At 36.2% G+C, this 15414-nt stretch overlaps 1 protein-coding gene across 5 annotated transcripts in view; it reads right to left on the minus strand.

Annotated features, from left to right (window-relative positions):
• The window catches only part of Doa (Darkener of apricot), an 80124-nt gene that overhangs the window by 2469 nt on the left and 62241 nt on the right, over nucleotides 1-15414 (minus strand). For 4 of the 5 annotated variants that reach the window (XM_014232659.3, XM_036357587.2, XM_070106145.1 and 1 more), the window contains 5 exons: nucleotides 2815-2890; nucleotides 1969-2035; nucleotides 1793-1906; nucleotides 1634-1724; nucleotides 1398-1568 (listed from right to left, as the gene is read on the minus strand). In XM_014232659.3, the coding sequence (XP_014088134.3) occupies nucleotides 1398-1568; nucleotides 1634-1724; nucleotides 1793-1906; nucleotides 1969-2035; nucleotides 2815-2890 (519 nt within the window). Of the gene's footprint in view, nucleotides 1-1397; nucleotides 1569-1633; nucleotides 1725-1792; nucleotides 1907-1968; nucleotides 2036-2814; nucleotides 2891-4991; nucleotides 6933-9210; nucleotides 9566-13446; nucleotides 15387-15414 lie in introns of those variants that run through there. The other variant, XM_036357586.2, reaches the window with a different exon arrangement.

A 15414-nucleotide genomic window follows, 5' to 3' on the forward strand; every position in this document is an offset into this window, starting at 1 on the left:
CACAATATAACTTTATCAAATAGAACAAAGAAAGCCCTGATAATGCAGAATAACAAATGTTGTTATCTTGTATAATGTAGGTTGTAAGAGCTAAGCTGCAACAGAGCTAAGCTAGCAAACCATCCCGATTTTGATGATAAAATATCTCCGAAAAAAATTCGCCTATTGACCATCGTTCCTCTATAGATAAGGTCAAACATCGAACAATAATAAAAGATGAAAAATATCTACACAACTCTTGTAACCTTTGGAAGGTGCTTAAAAATATACAGCCCATCCAAAAAAGTAGAAAATCTTGAGCAATACTCGAAAACATAAAATTAAACGGACATCTATTATATCATATATATCGGGTTTTCTAATAGGGATGATATGTTTTCTAAGTGTCGTTTCGGCCATTTTCAATATGTCATGATGAGATTTTTTTTCATTGTATTCAGTAATGTTTACAATTCCATCATGGAAAGATATACGCAAGAGCAACGTTTACAAATTATTCAATTTTATTATCAAAATAATCGTTCTCCAACTTCAACTTTTCTTGCGCTTTTGCCATTTATGGTCGTAATAATCGTCCAACTGTCTATTCGTCGAATTATCGAAATTGAAATCTAATTTTTGTGCGAAAAAAATCCACAAATTATTTATGACCATTCACCTAAACTGACAGTTTGAGGTGGTTTTTGGTCTGATGACATCATCGGTCCGTACTTCTTTCGAAATGAAGCTGGGGACATCGTTACTGTCAATGGAGAGCCGTATAGATCGATGATACGCAACTTTTTATGGCCTCAATTGGAAGTTGATTTTGACAACATCTGGTTCCAACAGGTGCAACAACCGAATTATTACGGGAAAAGTTTGGAGATTCGATAACTTTAAGAAATTGTGACATTGAATGACCTTCACGAAGTTGTGATTTAACACGATTAGAGTACTTCTTATGGGGTTATTTGAAGACATTGGTCTTCAGCAATAAACCAGACTCTTTTCAAGAGTTAGAGGTCAATATTGAACGTGCTATTCATGACACACGACTTGATTTAGTGGAAAAAGTACTCGAAAATTCTTTGAACAAACAAAAATCGCCAAGCTCATATAAAAACGTCTAACCTTAGCGGCTGTTACAGACAAACTAATGAATACAGCTAAAAATTTCATCGTACTTCAGGGGCATGTATATCAACACAATAAACAAACAATTTTTGGCAATTGGACTCTCCAAACCCTCGAAATTAAAAATTTCCTCTATTTTCTGAACACACCTCGTATACACATATATATTGTATGGTATAAGCTGTTAAATACACCAACTTTTAAACTGTTATATTAACCCAATTATAAACGTCTTACCGAGGCTCCTTTTTCCAGTTTTTAAACATAATGATAAAACTTACTATTTTGTGATTATAATGCGTCGTATACTCCGAATCGACGAAGAGTATATTTTCAGGTTTGAGATCAGTGTGCGTTAAGCGATTGTCATGTAAAAATTTCACTGAATAGCATAATTGATAGGCCATGTGCCGTACTTGTTCCAATGGATATGGTTCATAGTTGTTCTCGCGCTATTAAAAATTTTAAATTTTATAATAAAATGAATAAAAGGAAGGTTGATGAAAAGGAAGCTTACCAAAAAATCGAACACACTTAAACCTAACATCTCAAAAACGATGCACATGTGGCCATGGTAGTCGAACCAATCAATCATTTTCACACACAAACTGTAAAGAAGTGAACAATTCGCTTTGTAGCATATAGCAACATACAAGTATAAATAGGTTGTCCTTACTGTTCGCAATGCGGATCTTTTTGAGCGATCTTTTCCAAAGCGTTTATTTCCAGCTTCGCAGCTTCGCGATATTTCTCCACGTTTTTAATGATCTTTAAGGCCATACAAAAGTCCCTAATATTTTGTTGAAATACATCATTAAATACCCATAAAATATTCAATACTGTTCAAAATACCTCTCCATATCCTTGACCTTCACGACCCGTCCGAAAGTACCCTCGCCCAGCGTAGCCATAATCTTATCTGAAAGTTCGCAAAAAGGACAACATTGTAAATCAAGTGGAACTTCGAATGCCCTCAATGCGATGCAGAAATTGTTTTAGTTTATTCTTTATATTTTGCTCGCTACCTAAACTACTGTGGTTAAGACATAGTTGCCCGACTTTTCTCATTACGAAAGAATTTTTAATGTGAACTTGATTTATGCTCCAGCTTATTTGCGAAAAAGAAAACAATTGAAGAATTTGATCGCGTTTGACAATTGAAATGTTACAAAAGAGCTAATTTTACCAAAACAAATTAGAATCTTCGAAATTAGAAATAAACATTGCGCATATTCTTTTTACACGGGCTCAAATCAAAAAGAAACCGTTAGCGGTGGTCTCTATAAAAATAGAATGTTATTAGAAAAATAACTACAATAAAAAAAAACTTAAATGAAGGCTGGATCACAGTTCAAAGAACGCGTTTGAACATCTAAGAAATCGTTTCAATGAATACATACAATTTATACATATTTGCATGGACAAAAATAAAAACAACATTTTAAAGTATTTCTATGGATGCTAGTATATACTCATTCGTATATATGTACGTTCGTATTGCAACTACTATGTATTCGGCAATCGGTGATTTTATTAAAATAATGTTTTTATTTTTGGCAATCCTATCGTCTCTAAACTGCAATTGCATTGTGTTAAATATAATTCTAGCTGGAATACTTTTGTAAGGTTCTCTTTTGCATGTATGTATTTTCATGTATTAGATATAAAAAGGAAAGAAAACAAAAAGTTGCCACGAACATCTGTGATGAAGTATATCGCCGTTGTGATATATCAAGTGGCCATCAGCATCATCTTGTATGACGGGCTTTGCTGTCTGTGTGTGAGTGAGTTAAGTGAGCGGATCGTAACAGAATGCACCAAGTTCGATATTCGGTGGGAGCAGATTATTGGTAACGTCAGCAAGTGTTTGGGCAGTGGTTATTTATTGGTGGTGGTGGTGGTGGTGGCGTTGTTGACCGTCGATAGTTGGCAACGTTGTTATGGTGGCGTGATTGATTTGTTGATACAATTTGAGCTCGTTCGTTGGTGGTGTATGGTAGAGTAAACGAAGTCCGCAGGAGTTGCAAGAGAGGTCGATTGATTGATTCATTGGTAGACGGTTGATTGGTTGGCCGATTCGCAAAACGATACAGTGTTCAGTCGTGGATAAACATACATGTGAGAAAGAGAGAAAAAGAAAAAAGAAACAGAGAAAAAAAGAAAAAAATTCACCGTCCCGTAGAAAGACAGAGGTATACGTGCATAAATGCATACGCCATTAGAATGCCGTTGCCACCATTGAGAACAATACAGTTGACATGAAGCAGCAGTGAAGGAAACATTCGTCCATCATCATAGAACAGAGTTTTTTACATAGTGAACATCATCCCACGTGGACACCACATTATCCAAACGCCGTTTAAGTATTATCATCACCATTCATCACAGATCATCGATGCCATTAGCATCCGGAAATATGTCAACACCACCAAATCGTTAATTTCATCATCATCATTATCAATAAGTCATCATCATTATCATCATCAACATCAAGTCGTTCATCATACCCACATCAAGTGATTTTCATCATCATCATCATAATCAGAAAAAAACACGAGAAAAATACGTATCGTTTTTTCGGTAAGAAAATAGTTCGGACAAATTTTTGATTTGGTGTTTTTATTTTTATTGTTTTTTTTTTTTGCATTTTTTAAATTACAAAAAACATATTTTTCATTCTATGTGTTTAGTATAAATATTCATGTATATTACAAACGTTAAGAAACGTATTAAGTTAGTTTTAATGCAAACACAACAATAAATGAAAATTAACTCAAACTTATCACGAAAGAGATCTTGCATTAGTTAAAACAAAAAAAGAAAATGTATTCATTTTTATAGAGTGTTTAAAAAAGTAGTAAATCTTTGCAAAGTGAAGAGTTAATCAGTTTCAATGTGAGGATAATGGAATATATATCCATTACTAGAATACTCGTATATCTGGTACTGGATATATATAATATCAACATATGTTAAATATAGTAGATATAATGATATATAATATAATATATATATATATATATATAAATATATGTATATGTATAAGAAACATTTCCATTTTCAAAGCAACCTATAGCTCTCCTGTCAAACTTATGTAATTTTTGAAAATTAAACGATAAATATAAATAACTAAAGAGTTCTTATATGGTTCAAATGTCATGTCGTTTAAATATACGCATACCCATGAATAACTTTCGGGTCCACCCACATAATTGCAATATGCTGAATTAGAAATGTTTAAGATTGTAAAATTTCAAATACATACATATGTACGTACAAACGTATACTCCTCTCTATTGTCCCACAATATATGATCTTTGCGACTACAACACACACAAAATATGAATAGCAAGCGAAATAAATATGAAAAAGTGAATGTGTAATTTAGTATGAATCAATTAGTATATAAAAACTGCACCAACAATACTACATATCAAATTTAGACGATAGTCAGATTGGCCAACCAGTTTTGTTCCCTTAAGTGTACACTTTTACCACTACTACTACTTTTTGAAGGAAAAGCATTAATTACTTTTGTTATTGTAGAAAACTGCTTTCAGACTTGTCAACCCCTAAGTAGTCACCTTAAGTGGTTCGCTTTTTATTTTTTGTCTAATTTGATTGGAATATTCACTCCCTTTGTACATACATGGGCGCACACTCGGAGTGTAAAGCGTCGGTAGATTAAGCAATAAAATAGACATATGCACACGCATGTAATTACAGCACTATGCAGAAGTTTGCAGCAGCCAAGCAAGCAAGCACACAAACAAGCAACAGCGGACGCCATAGCAGAACAACAAAGTTGAAAACTTGGAATGCTATCGTTCTAATGAATATCAATTCACACAAATTACAATCTACAATTAGCTTACAAAGGCTGAGAGGGTTTTTGGAAAGCGCGATCTCTGGAAGAGTGCCGCGCTTGTGGCGCTCTTTGACAACATGTGTTGATGTTGTTGATATTGGTGTAGTTGTTGCTGCTGATGCTGCTGGTAAGCATGCATCTGCTGGCGTTGATAAGCCGAAGATGACGATGAGAAGCCAGCGGTTGCTCCTGTACGGCGACTACCGGCAGCGCTAGATCCCCCAGCACCGCCATATGAATAGTATGGATCGAATAGGTATGACGATTTGTAGGAATCGGCTAAAACATTCTTGTGCTGCTGATAACGACTACTGCTGCTGTCTTCAGTCGGACTTATGGCGTCTAAATCAGCCAATAGCGCAGCGGTGCGCGAAGACGTAAGCGGTTGGTAGCGTTGTGAGCGTCCAGCAGCCAGACGTTCACTAATGCCACCAAACGCCAAAGCCCCAGAGCTCGATGAGTGCATAAGACCGTTCGATTTGAAGCTGCTGCCAACGGTTGTTCTATACTTAGAGAGGTCATTATTAGTACGATCTGCATGTAGTGCGGTAACACTGGAGCCAGAAGCAGACGTCGAATTTGGTGTACTGGCATAGTTTGATTTGGACGCCGACTCTTTGGATGTACTGATATTTGTGGGTGCAGTGACTATGGCATCGTCGTGAGATTCTTTAACTGCAGTTGTTGTAGATATAATATTGGTATTAGTTGATGTGGTTATAGCTTTATCTCCCTGACTACTGCTATCGGATTCTTCAGAGCTACTTTCCGAAGAACTGTTACTATCGGTAATTGGACTAGCAACTTTTTTGCGATGGCGTGCTGTCTTCTGTATTGTTGTAGCATTCGATGTTTTCTCTTCATTGGTGACATTGGCTTCATGCTTTGAACTATTCTCCTCAGCCATTTGAGTTTCAGCTTCCTTCTCACTTTTTTTTGACAACTTTATTTTCTCAGCTGCCGCAGCAGCAGCATCTTCTTGAGCATAACGTAACACTCGCTCCTGTAGCTCTTTGCGTCTACGCATACGTTCTTCAAATTTGCGCGCTTCCAAATACTGATTATCTTCTTTTAGAAGCAGTAGGATCGCGGCATTATCTGCAGACGAGCGCTCATCGTTGAGTATCTCACGATCTTCATCGGTGAGTTCTTCCCTCCGTGTTGGCAAACGTTGTGGCATATTATTATCTCTGCGTCGATGTGCAAACCGATTTCGTGAATTCGGCACGCCATAATCTTCGCAATCTGGACGGAAAGAAGCACGTACGCTAGATGTTGTTTCAATAGCGGATGGCAATAGATTTTCCGAGGTTTTATTTCGACCGTAGCCACGAGGCCTGCTTCGGGAACCGTCGACGCCACCTCCGCCGCCATAATCATCGTACACATCACGGCTTCTGTAGCTCCGTGCATTGTAACCGGCGGCATATTCTGCACCGCGACCGCAACGGCTAGAGCCTGGCGCATATCCCATCGCACCACCCGCCTTTAGCGCTTCGTAGTTCTCTAAATGGTGTCGCGGCATTTCATAATTTCGCCGATATCTACTTCCACTATAATCTAGTGGATAATTTTCGTCGAGACGCGTCGTCTGTTCGCTGCGCGTACTGCCATTGGTACTCGTTACATAACCGCTATCGTTCGAGTCCCCCAAATACCGATTAGTCTTATTTCGACCGAGGCGATAAGGTGTACGTTCCTTCCGATCGACCGCATTAAAGGAACCTGCAGATAATTTTGGCCGTCCAGCGCCCAACAGCTGATGCGAAGTCGCTGATTTGGACAGAGGATTTCGGTTCTCATCGGGCTCGAGTGTTTTATCACGATCGTCCTCCTGATGCCTATGACGATCTAGGATATCCGAATATTTGTTTTCGAGACGGGAGATGGCTGAAAGCTTGCTGGTACCACTTGCGGTGGGAGTTTTGTCTTTGTCGCTGTCTTTTCTCTATGTACGCAGAGAGGAAGTAATTACGATTATTTCTTTTTCTGTCATTGTGATTTTGTGATAAACCGTTACGTTTGTATTTTGAAAATAGCAAATTGAGTATAAATCGTCGCCAAAATTGAAAAGGGTAATAAACCTTATGTAAAACAATAATATCAAATATTTTACAAATTGTTAAGTATTTGTATGAATATTTAAATTAGTCGGTAAGTCCAATTAGGCTCACACTAGATTAGCCGGTACGTAATACAAATACATACAAGTATATTGCCTAATTTTCACGTATGGCCGGACACATCAAAACAAAAAATGCCAATATGTATGTATGCATGTATCACGTATGTAAATAAAAAAAATATCATTTCTCAACACAACAGGTACCCATGAACAAATGTCGTGTCTTATGTAGTTAAGAACAGCCGCGGCCAATATAATGTTCCCCAATCGACCTTCAGAATATATATGTAAATTCATGAAATACGCATACATTATGTATGCAGCCCCTACACAAATACACATATATTGAATTCAAGCGAATTAACAGAAATAAGATTGCGATCAATGTGTGTGTGTAAAATAACCTAACACACATGCGCCACACCACCTCAGACCTCAGTGAGGTGAGGGGTTAGTGTATATATAACCTTATCAAAGTATTTATCTAAGTTGGTGCATACACCTCATATCTATCCTTCCTCAAGCAAATGTTTGCGGGACAGCGGTGCGTGAGAACAAAAACAAGCAGATATCGAGGAAAGCTGCTTGAGTGCAGATAAATAATTTTCCTACATCGATCACAAATTGTGCAAACATATACAAAGAGATTACCTTAATCGCTCCGTACATTCAACGATAAATACAAATTTGTTCGCAGTATCTCGATAGGTTGTTCTCCCAGTCCCCAGATGATATCTCATTATAAATCCCTTACTATTTTTTTAGAACTAAAGAGTGGACAGGCATTTGTATAAACAGGTTAGTGTTACCCTCTGGCTACAAAATGAATATTACAATATAATTTGAAACCTTTGAGCATTTTTACACGAAAATTTTCGCAAAATACACGAGGAAAAAACTAAATCCCTTAAAATCAAAAACACAAATATTATAAAAAAATAAAAGAAATACAATTCGCTTGAATATAAACTGAGAATAAACATTTATTTCAAAAATAGTATTTATATTTAGACCAAAGAGTAAGGCAAGACGAGAGAATTCGTCGAATCTACACATACAGTGCGTTCAAAAAATAACGTTTTTCCTTTGCGCGATCAATTAGCGGAAAACTGTTTAATTGTGATCACTGACGCGTACAACTCGGTCAGTTTTTTTCGATATTCTTAAAGTGTTACGTCGTGCTATGAAAAAAGAGAAATAAATGCTCAGAATAAGAACGTTTTGAGGTAATTTTTCAAACGAAGCATCTTAAAGGTACCAAATGGACAATATATTAAAAAAACTGCAAAGTATTTAAATACGAGTTGTACATTTGTTAAGAGGTGGTCTGACCATTATGGAGAAAGTGGAAAGGTAGATGACAAGCCAGAAATAGGGAGGAATCACTTGACATCTAAAAGTGAACACAAAGCTATTGTTCTTCTTTTTGAGAAGGAACCACTGCTTAGTCTCAGAGAAGCTAAAAAATTTTGTTTAAAAAGTATTAGATATATCTCAAAATACATTACGGGACAGGTTTCAAAGATCTGGCATCAAACGCAGTAGTACTGTAATCAAATTCCTACTTTCAAAAATACAGATTGAAAAAAGGTTGCATTGGGCGCAGGAAAACATCAACCGTTATTGGAATAATGTAATATTTACAGATGAGTCCACCTTGGTATTGTTCAACCCCCTTGCATGCTCATTGATGCTTCTATGCTCATCCAAAGAGCAAAGAAAAAACTTTATTTCGAATCTTGGAATTATTGTCAAGAAAAACTAAAAAGCATTTATATATCGATGTACTATAAAAGTGTGTGGCACATTAAATATCTACTGAAGGTAAAAATTTACGCATTTTTGGATATGAAATATTTTCATCCATTAAATGGCCCGCAGACGTTGGAAATATTTGTTTGCGTTTTCGCGTGTAGTAAATAAATAAATGATTCATTTCGATTAAATTTAGATGCTGATCAACACTAGACTTCATCCAATACAGATTGTCAACGAACTATTTATATCGAATTAAATATTTTATACAAGGAATGACGGATTTAAAAATTTTTCGAAAACTTGCTATTTCCAAGATACAACTGTGCATATTTCAGATACTAACATCATCGTCACCACGTCTTCCAAAGCTACGCATCAGCGGCTTATAATATGACGTTACGGGACTTAAGTTCGAGCGTAAGCGATCCAGTGCGGACACGGCAGTGGCGCTTTTCTGATAGCGGCCCGTACTGGTGCCTCCGCCACCGGCATAATAGCCACTTCCTGCTCCTCCTCCACCGCCATAATAACGTCGACGATCGCTCATCGAATTACTTTGGTTGTTATTGTTGGTAGCAGCTTCACAATTCTCTATAATCCTTTCGCGACTTTTTACCGACTTTGAATTGTTATTATCGAAGTTTGTTGGCGTCTTACTGGTATCCCGACATTCGTCGTTTGCAGTACTCTCAATATCACTATGGTATACAACACAAAATTGTGGAAATGTATTTGTTGTATTGCATTTATGCTTATTATATACTTATATATGATTTCAAAATTTCTAAGTCTTTCATTTAAACATCACAGAAAACGACACCGCCGCCGTAGGTCTCCCGAGCGCACTCAACACGATCACTTAACACACATGTATTTTGGCGTACAGATCGCATCGCATCGCGTATGTGTACATACATACATATATTATATTATATATGAGCATTTCCTAAAATCTATGCAGTGTATAGATTTAGGTGAAGGTAATAAAATTCTTTCCAAAAGTAAATATACACACACATATGTCTATATATTTATACCAATTTAATATTTATATATGTCCATCACTTAATTTTTGGAACATAGTATATACAATGTCATTTATATAATATACTCGATTTGAACTTCGAAAATTGTTTGCCGTTAAACGCACTACTTTCAGAATTTTTCTATTGCTTGTGAAAGTCAAATGATCACACAATTTTGGGAGACTAGACTACGGATACGTCGCACCGTAAGCGCAAAAATTAACTGAACCAAATGGCAAGAAAGAAAATTCTCAAGCACCTTTTTCACGATCCACCATACAACTTATACATCCAAATGTGTGTATGCATACCATATATACTTTCTATGTAAGTGTGTTGTGAAAATAATAAAAATATTGTGTGAAAATCGTATGTGCCGCTTCAAATACAGCTGTTTTGGGGAGCACAAATGAAGGAGAACCAAAACTGAATGCGCGATAACTCACGACACTTCAACTGGGGGCGTTTTGAAGAGTTTTTGACGAGCGATTGTCTTTATTTTGCAATCTTCTCGTCCGTTTGGTTATTTTTTAAATACTTAATGGAAATTTTGGAATACTGCAGTGCTTAAGTTAAAAGGTGTGCATTCTCCAATCTATTGGTGAAAAAATCTCCGCATTATTAAAAGGTCCGGAATTAATTATGTATACATTTGGATGTACCAAAATAGTAGTTCATGAATGAAAGCTTATTGCGTTTTCTTTTCTTACAAAAATTTAGAATTTTTTTGTTCTTTTGTCATGTAAATGGAACATTTATATAATGAGGTAACATTTTCATCGAGAAAAGAAAACGCTATTAGCAAGAAAATATTTTTCTATAAGCGAAATAATTTGTTTTCTTTCATTAAAGCAGTTTGAAAGCCGAATTAACAAGATATTTTTTATTTTTTGAAAATAATTTTTTGGCCCGTTCTAATGTCCAACGCACACCTAAGCTTCCTCCAAGGACTGTATAAATAAAATTATAGAAAAGATCACATTTCACCATCTTTCTAGCCTAATTTAAGTGGTCGTATTATATTTGAGAATTACTTGAATATATTGGACGATTGTGGGTTAAACTTCCTTGCTAAGGTACAATTTTAAGAAATATTTATCAATTAGGACAAAGGTCTATGGTACATTTAAATAAGATGTTCTTTAATTTTGAGCTGACTTTTCTCGCCAATTAAACTAACAAGCTCAAAAAGATATGATTCTGATGTTGGCGTAACATTCTTTCAATCAAGCTTTATTAAAATCTACGCACATACTTAGGTGCGAGTATTGAGAAAAGTGTTATTGTTAGTTGTTGAGAATTAATGTGCAACTAAAGCAACAACGACAACAAATTTGACGCGTAAGGTAGTTCTTAGTTCTTCCTAGAACAATGAGGGAAAGAAAATTATTGTAGAAATCATTTACTTAACTAACAGAAGTGTCAGGTACGCGCTGATTTCTGCATGACATTTATTACACAATAAAATAAGCAAGTAAGGGTCGGCTAAGTTCGGATGTAATCGAACATTTTATACTCTTGCAACGTGCAAGGATACCTCAAAGGCACTATTTGTGCACATTTTTATCTGAATATATTCGTTGGTGCTTGACTTTTGTACTGGAAAGTGAAAGAATCATATGGAATTTAAAATTGTGCTATATGGGAATGAGGCGTGGTTGTTGTAAATTTTAATGTCTCTGCTGCATTTGGTTATTGGTTCATCGCTCCTTAAGTAGTTTTTAAAAACCGTTATATGGGGGGGAGGGCGGCGTTATCATCCGACTTCATCCATTTTCACATTGTAGGTAAGGCTTCTTATATGATTTGTCCTAAACAAATTTGGTTATTGTAGCTTTAGTGGTTAAGAGATTTATACATTAAACTTATTACAGGGCAGGGCCACGCCCATTTTTAGTTCACAGGTAATTGCTACTGCAATCCTCTGTGCCAAATAACATGTTTATATTTTAATTAAGTGCTTATTTCTGACATCTTATAGGTTTTCGATTAATGTGTAATGGTTTCGTGGGCGTGCCAGCAGTTTTATTACGCCCATCTACGAACTCACTCTTAATTTGTTGCCAAGGAACACGTGTACCACGTTTCATTCAGATATCTTAATTTTTACTCAAGTCATCGCTTGCACAGACGGACAGACAGACATTCAGTGGGAATTCAACTCGTGTATATTTATAACCCTATATCTAACTTGATTATTTTTAGATGATACGAACAACCGTAAGGTGAATAAAACTATTATACTCTGTAGCAATATGTTGCAAGAGTATAAAAATGCTCTGATCAGGAAATATAGTGCTTCGAAGCTTAATTAATTCCGCATGCGTTGCAGTATCGTTAAGAGCAATGTCGGTACACACGCAAATGACCAAAGTCAGGACAAAGAAATACTTAATTATATGTATGCGTGTATATTTATTTGGTACAAACGTGTACACATCGCACTCTAAATACAAAAGCGTCACAACTCGAAAATTGGCAAATGTTCAAGAGAAGCAAAAAAAAAACTGTTCCTGTAAATTTTTTTAAAATTTTAAATTCCAATCGTTGTCTATCAAGTAGAATACTTTCTCTATAGAACGTCTTACTTTTACATTAGTTTAACAGAGAAATTAAGAGAGATTTTTGAGTTAAGACATCGAATAACAGTGTGATAATCACAATTATTTCACCTAAAGTGACACATTTCAAATAATACAGATAGTACAACTCACTTTCATTCAGGTATAGAGACACAACTTCGCACAATACAGCAGAAAATTTACGATTTATTTCAGCAATAGCGAATGTAGATAGGTAGGTAAGTGTACATATAACAAAATTGATTTTGAAAATGTTTGAGTTGTGACTCTTCTGTATTTAGCGTGCGATATGTACATGCATATAACTGGCAATATCATACGCTATTTTCCTCATTGACGCTTTGTTAATTAAAAAAATACATTTTATCATTTATAACAAGGAAAAGCGTTAACTTCGGTTGACCCTTCACAAATACAAAGGTTTCTTACAAGAACTTGATTCCGATTGTTCAGTTTGTATGGCAGCCGGATGATCAAATTAACAATTACAATTATTATATGCATACGTAGAAATGCATTGTAATACTACGACTTTTGCAGCTAACACAGCTATTATACTTATTTATTTTGACTTATTTTAATCGTCAATCAAGGCAACGCTTCCAAATCATATCTACTTAAAAGAAGTTGCAACGACAGAAAATTGTTCCAAAGTGAAAAAGATAGCTCGGTTTTCCCAAATTTCAAGAGATCAGACTTTACATAACGCGTTTTCCGTATTGACTTCTGAAATAAGGTCGGCATCACGCGGCGGCATACGGTTACACATACTTCTGCACGTAAATGCTAACCGCACGAGACAGATATCCTCGCTTCACGACAACCCACTAACGGCGCAGACACCAGTGATGGCGATCAGACGGCCGAACGCGATCGTTTGCGAGCGGCCTTTGTCGTTTTCTGTCATGATTTATTTATTTATTTATTTTAATTGCATTGCACTCTTCGCTGCATTTTCGCGCAGAATATTACCGATTTCGTTTCTGGTGCTGCTGCTGCTGCTGATTTCGACTTTTATCGGGTCGCTCGCTCGGATGACGACGGAATCGCTGCAATAGACTGCTATAGCTTTCCGACAAGAGCTGCGTTACACTCGCCGCTGTGGCACTGCGTATGTAGCGGCGCTGCTGACGCGCTGGCTGCTTTTGCGATGCTGTTGTTGTTGTTGCGTCTGATTTTGCTGTCACTGAGTTCGTCATGTCCGTTGACGCGGCGAAAGCAGCAGCTGAAGGCGTGGGCGGCGACAATATGATCCCAACGTCATTTGTGTCATCAGCAGCTTTTCCGCCACTGTTGCCATTTTCTTTGTCTTTTTTCTTTAATTTAGTGTTGACATTGCTAACTGCCGACACCAATCCCTGGCGTTCACTTTTTTCGCGATGAAAACGATTCAAGAATGTTGTGGTCATTATTTATTTCTGTTTATATTATTTTATTGCTGCTACTGCCGTTTTCTAATACGCGACGCTTCCTTCGAATCTAACTGCTTATGATTGCTGCCAGAGATGTTATTATTATTAATATTATAGCTTGCAATTTCTCATAGGTCAAAACATCATCAATTAATGGATGAATCTGCATTTAATTTTTATCAAATAATTGATGTGAAGAGAATTATGTGGGGTGCCAATTGCTAGCAAATACACCCTCCAGAAAAAACACAAGAGCCATTCAATTTAATATCTTGTTTTGAAATGTTACTATTCACCTCGACATACGCACGCCTCTGCGAACCGTTTGTTTACATTCTACTTTCGCGTGTTTATCGCTTTTTCATTTCACAGCATTCCCCTTATGAGGCACGCAGATGCACAATATGACCTTATGGAAAATGAGGAAGTTCTATTTTTGGTTCAGCGCAAGTGAAGAAATAGAACAAAGTTCTTTCATCAAAGGATAGAATAATATAGCTAAACTTTAATAATTGATTAATTAAAAATGTCAAGTGATACTCAAATAAATATTATATAAATATTGTGAAAACCAACGAGAAATTGCAAAGAGCACCACTGAAACAATTGAAGGCGATCGCGGGGGTTCGTTTCATTTCCCTATTTCCACTGGGCGGTCGGGTTGGGTAAATAATAATAAATCTTTGATGTTATGCTGTAGAAAAATTTAGCTTCGCCAAAAATAGCTGCATGTCTAAGAATAATTTCTATTGCCAATGTTCGTTTGGTCGTTGGGTCCACTTCTTGCTGTTTGCTCCTGGCAAAAATTGCTCTTTATATGTACGTACGTGTATTGCGACACTGACAGACAAATTTTTCTAATATTTTCAAATGGCTGCTGTGTTAGATGTCGCTGCTGTTGTTGTAGCTGTGGCTATTCTTCAAGTTAGTGGTTCTGTTTTTGTAAGGCTTTTGCGTCAATACCGTTCGCATTGAATGTATCATGTTTTTAAATCATACATATCATAGACTTTTTAATTTTTAATCACTTTATGATCATTGATAATTGTTATGAGTTTCTGATCGCACAAAATTTTTGAACACTAACGAATTTTTATTCGCCATTTTTATTATTTTCTAATTACACATATTTTTCAATTTCACAATTTGCGTGTATTTTCTGAACGGAAATGCGAAGTTATTGCAATTGATCGCAACAAGAAATCGAATTCATCCAAATTCCTTTTTTTTTCTATTGTATTTGTTTTTATTTTTTTTAACGATTACAATCCAGTCGACACCAAGCAAATAATAAAATTAATCCCGTCACAACCGACTTTCTATGACCACTAACAATACGAATTTTCAAAACACAACATTCGAAAATGGCCACCAACAAACAGTTCGGCAATTTGCTACCAAGCGAAGCTCGTCTACATCGACCTATAATGCACGAGGGTATTGCTGCACTACTTTTTTGTAGCTGAAACGCCAAAGTTGACGTTGTCGTAGATGCCGCCAAATGCTTTAGCGTAGTTGCTATTTTCTT

Source organism: Bactrocera oleae, chromosome 2, assembly GCF_042242935.1.
Source record: "Bactrocera oleae isolate idBacOlea1 chromosome 2, idBacOlea1, whole genome shotgun sequence".
NCBI classification, from domain to species: Eukaryota; Metazoa; Arthropoda; class Insecta; order Diptera; family Tephritidae; genus Bactrocera; species Bactrocera oleae.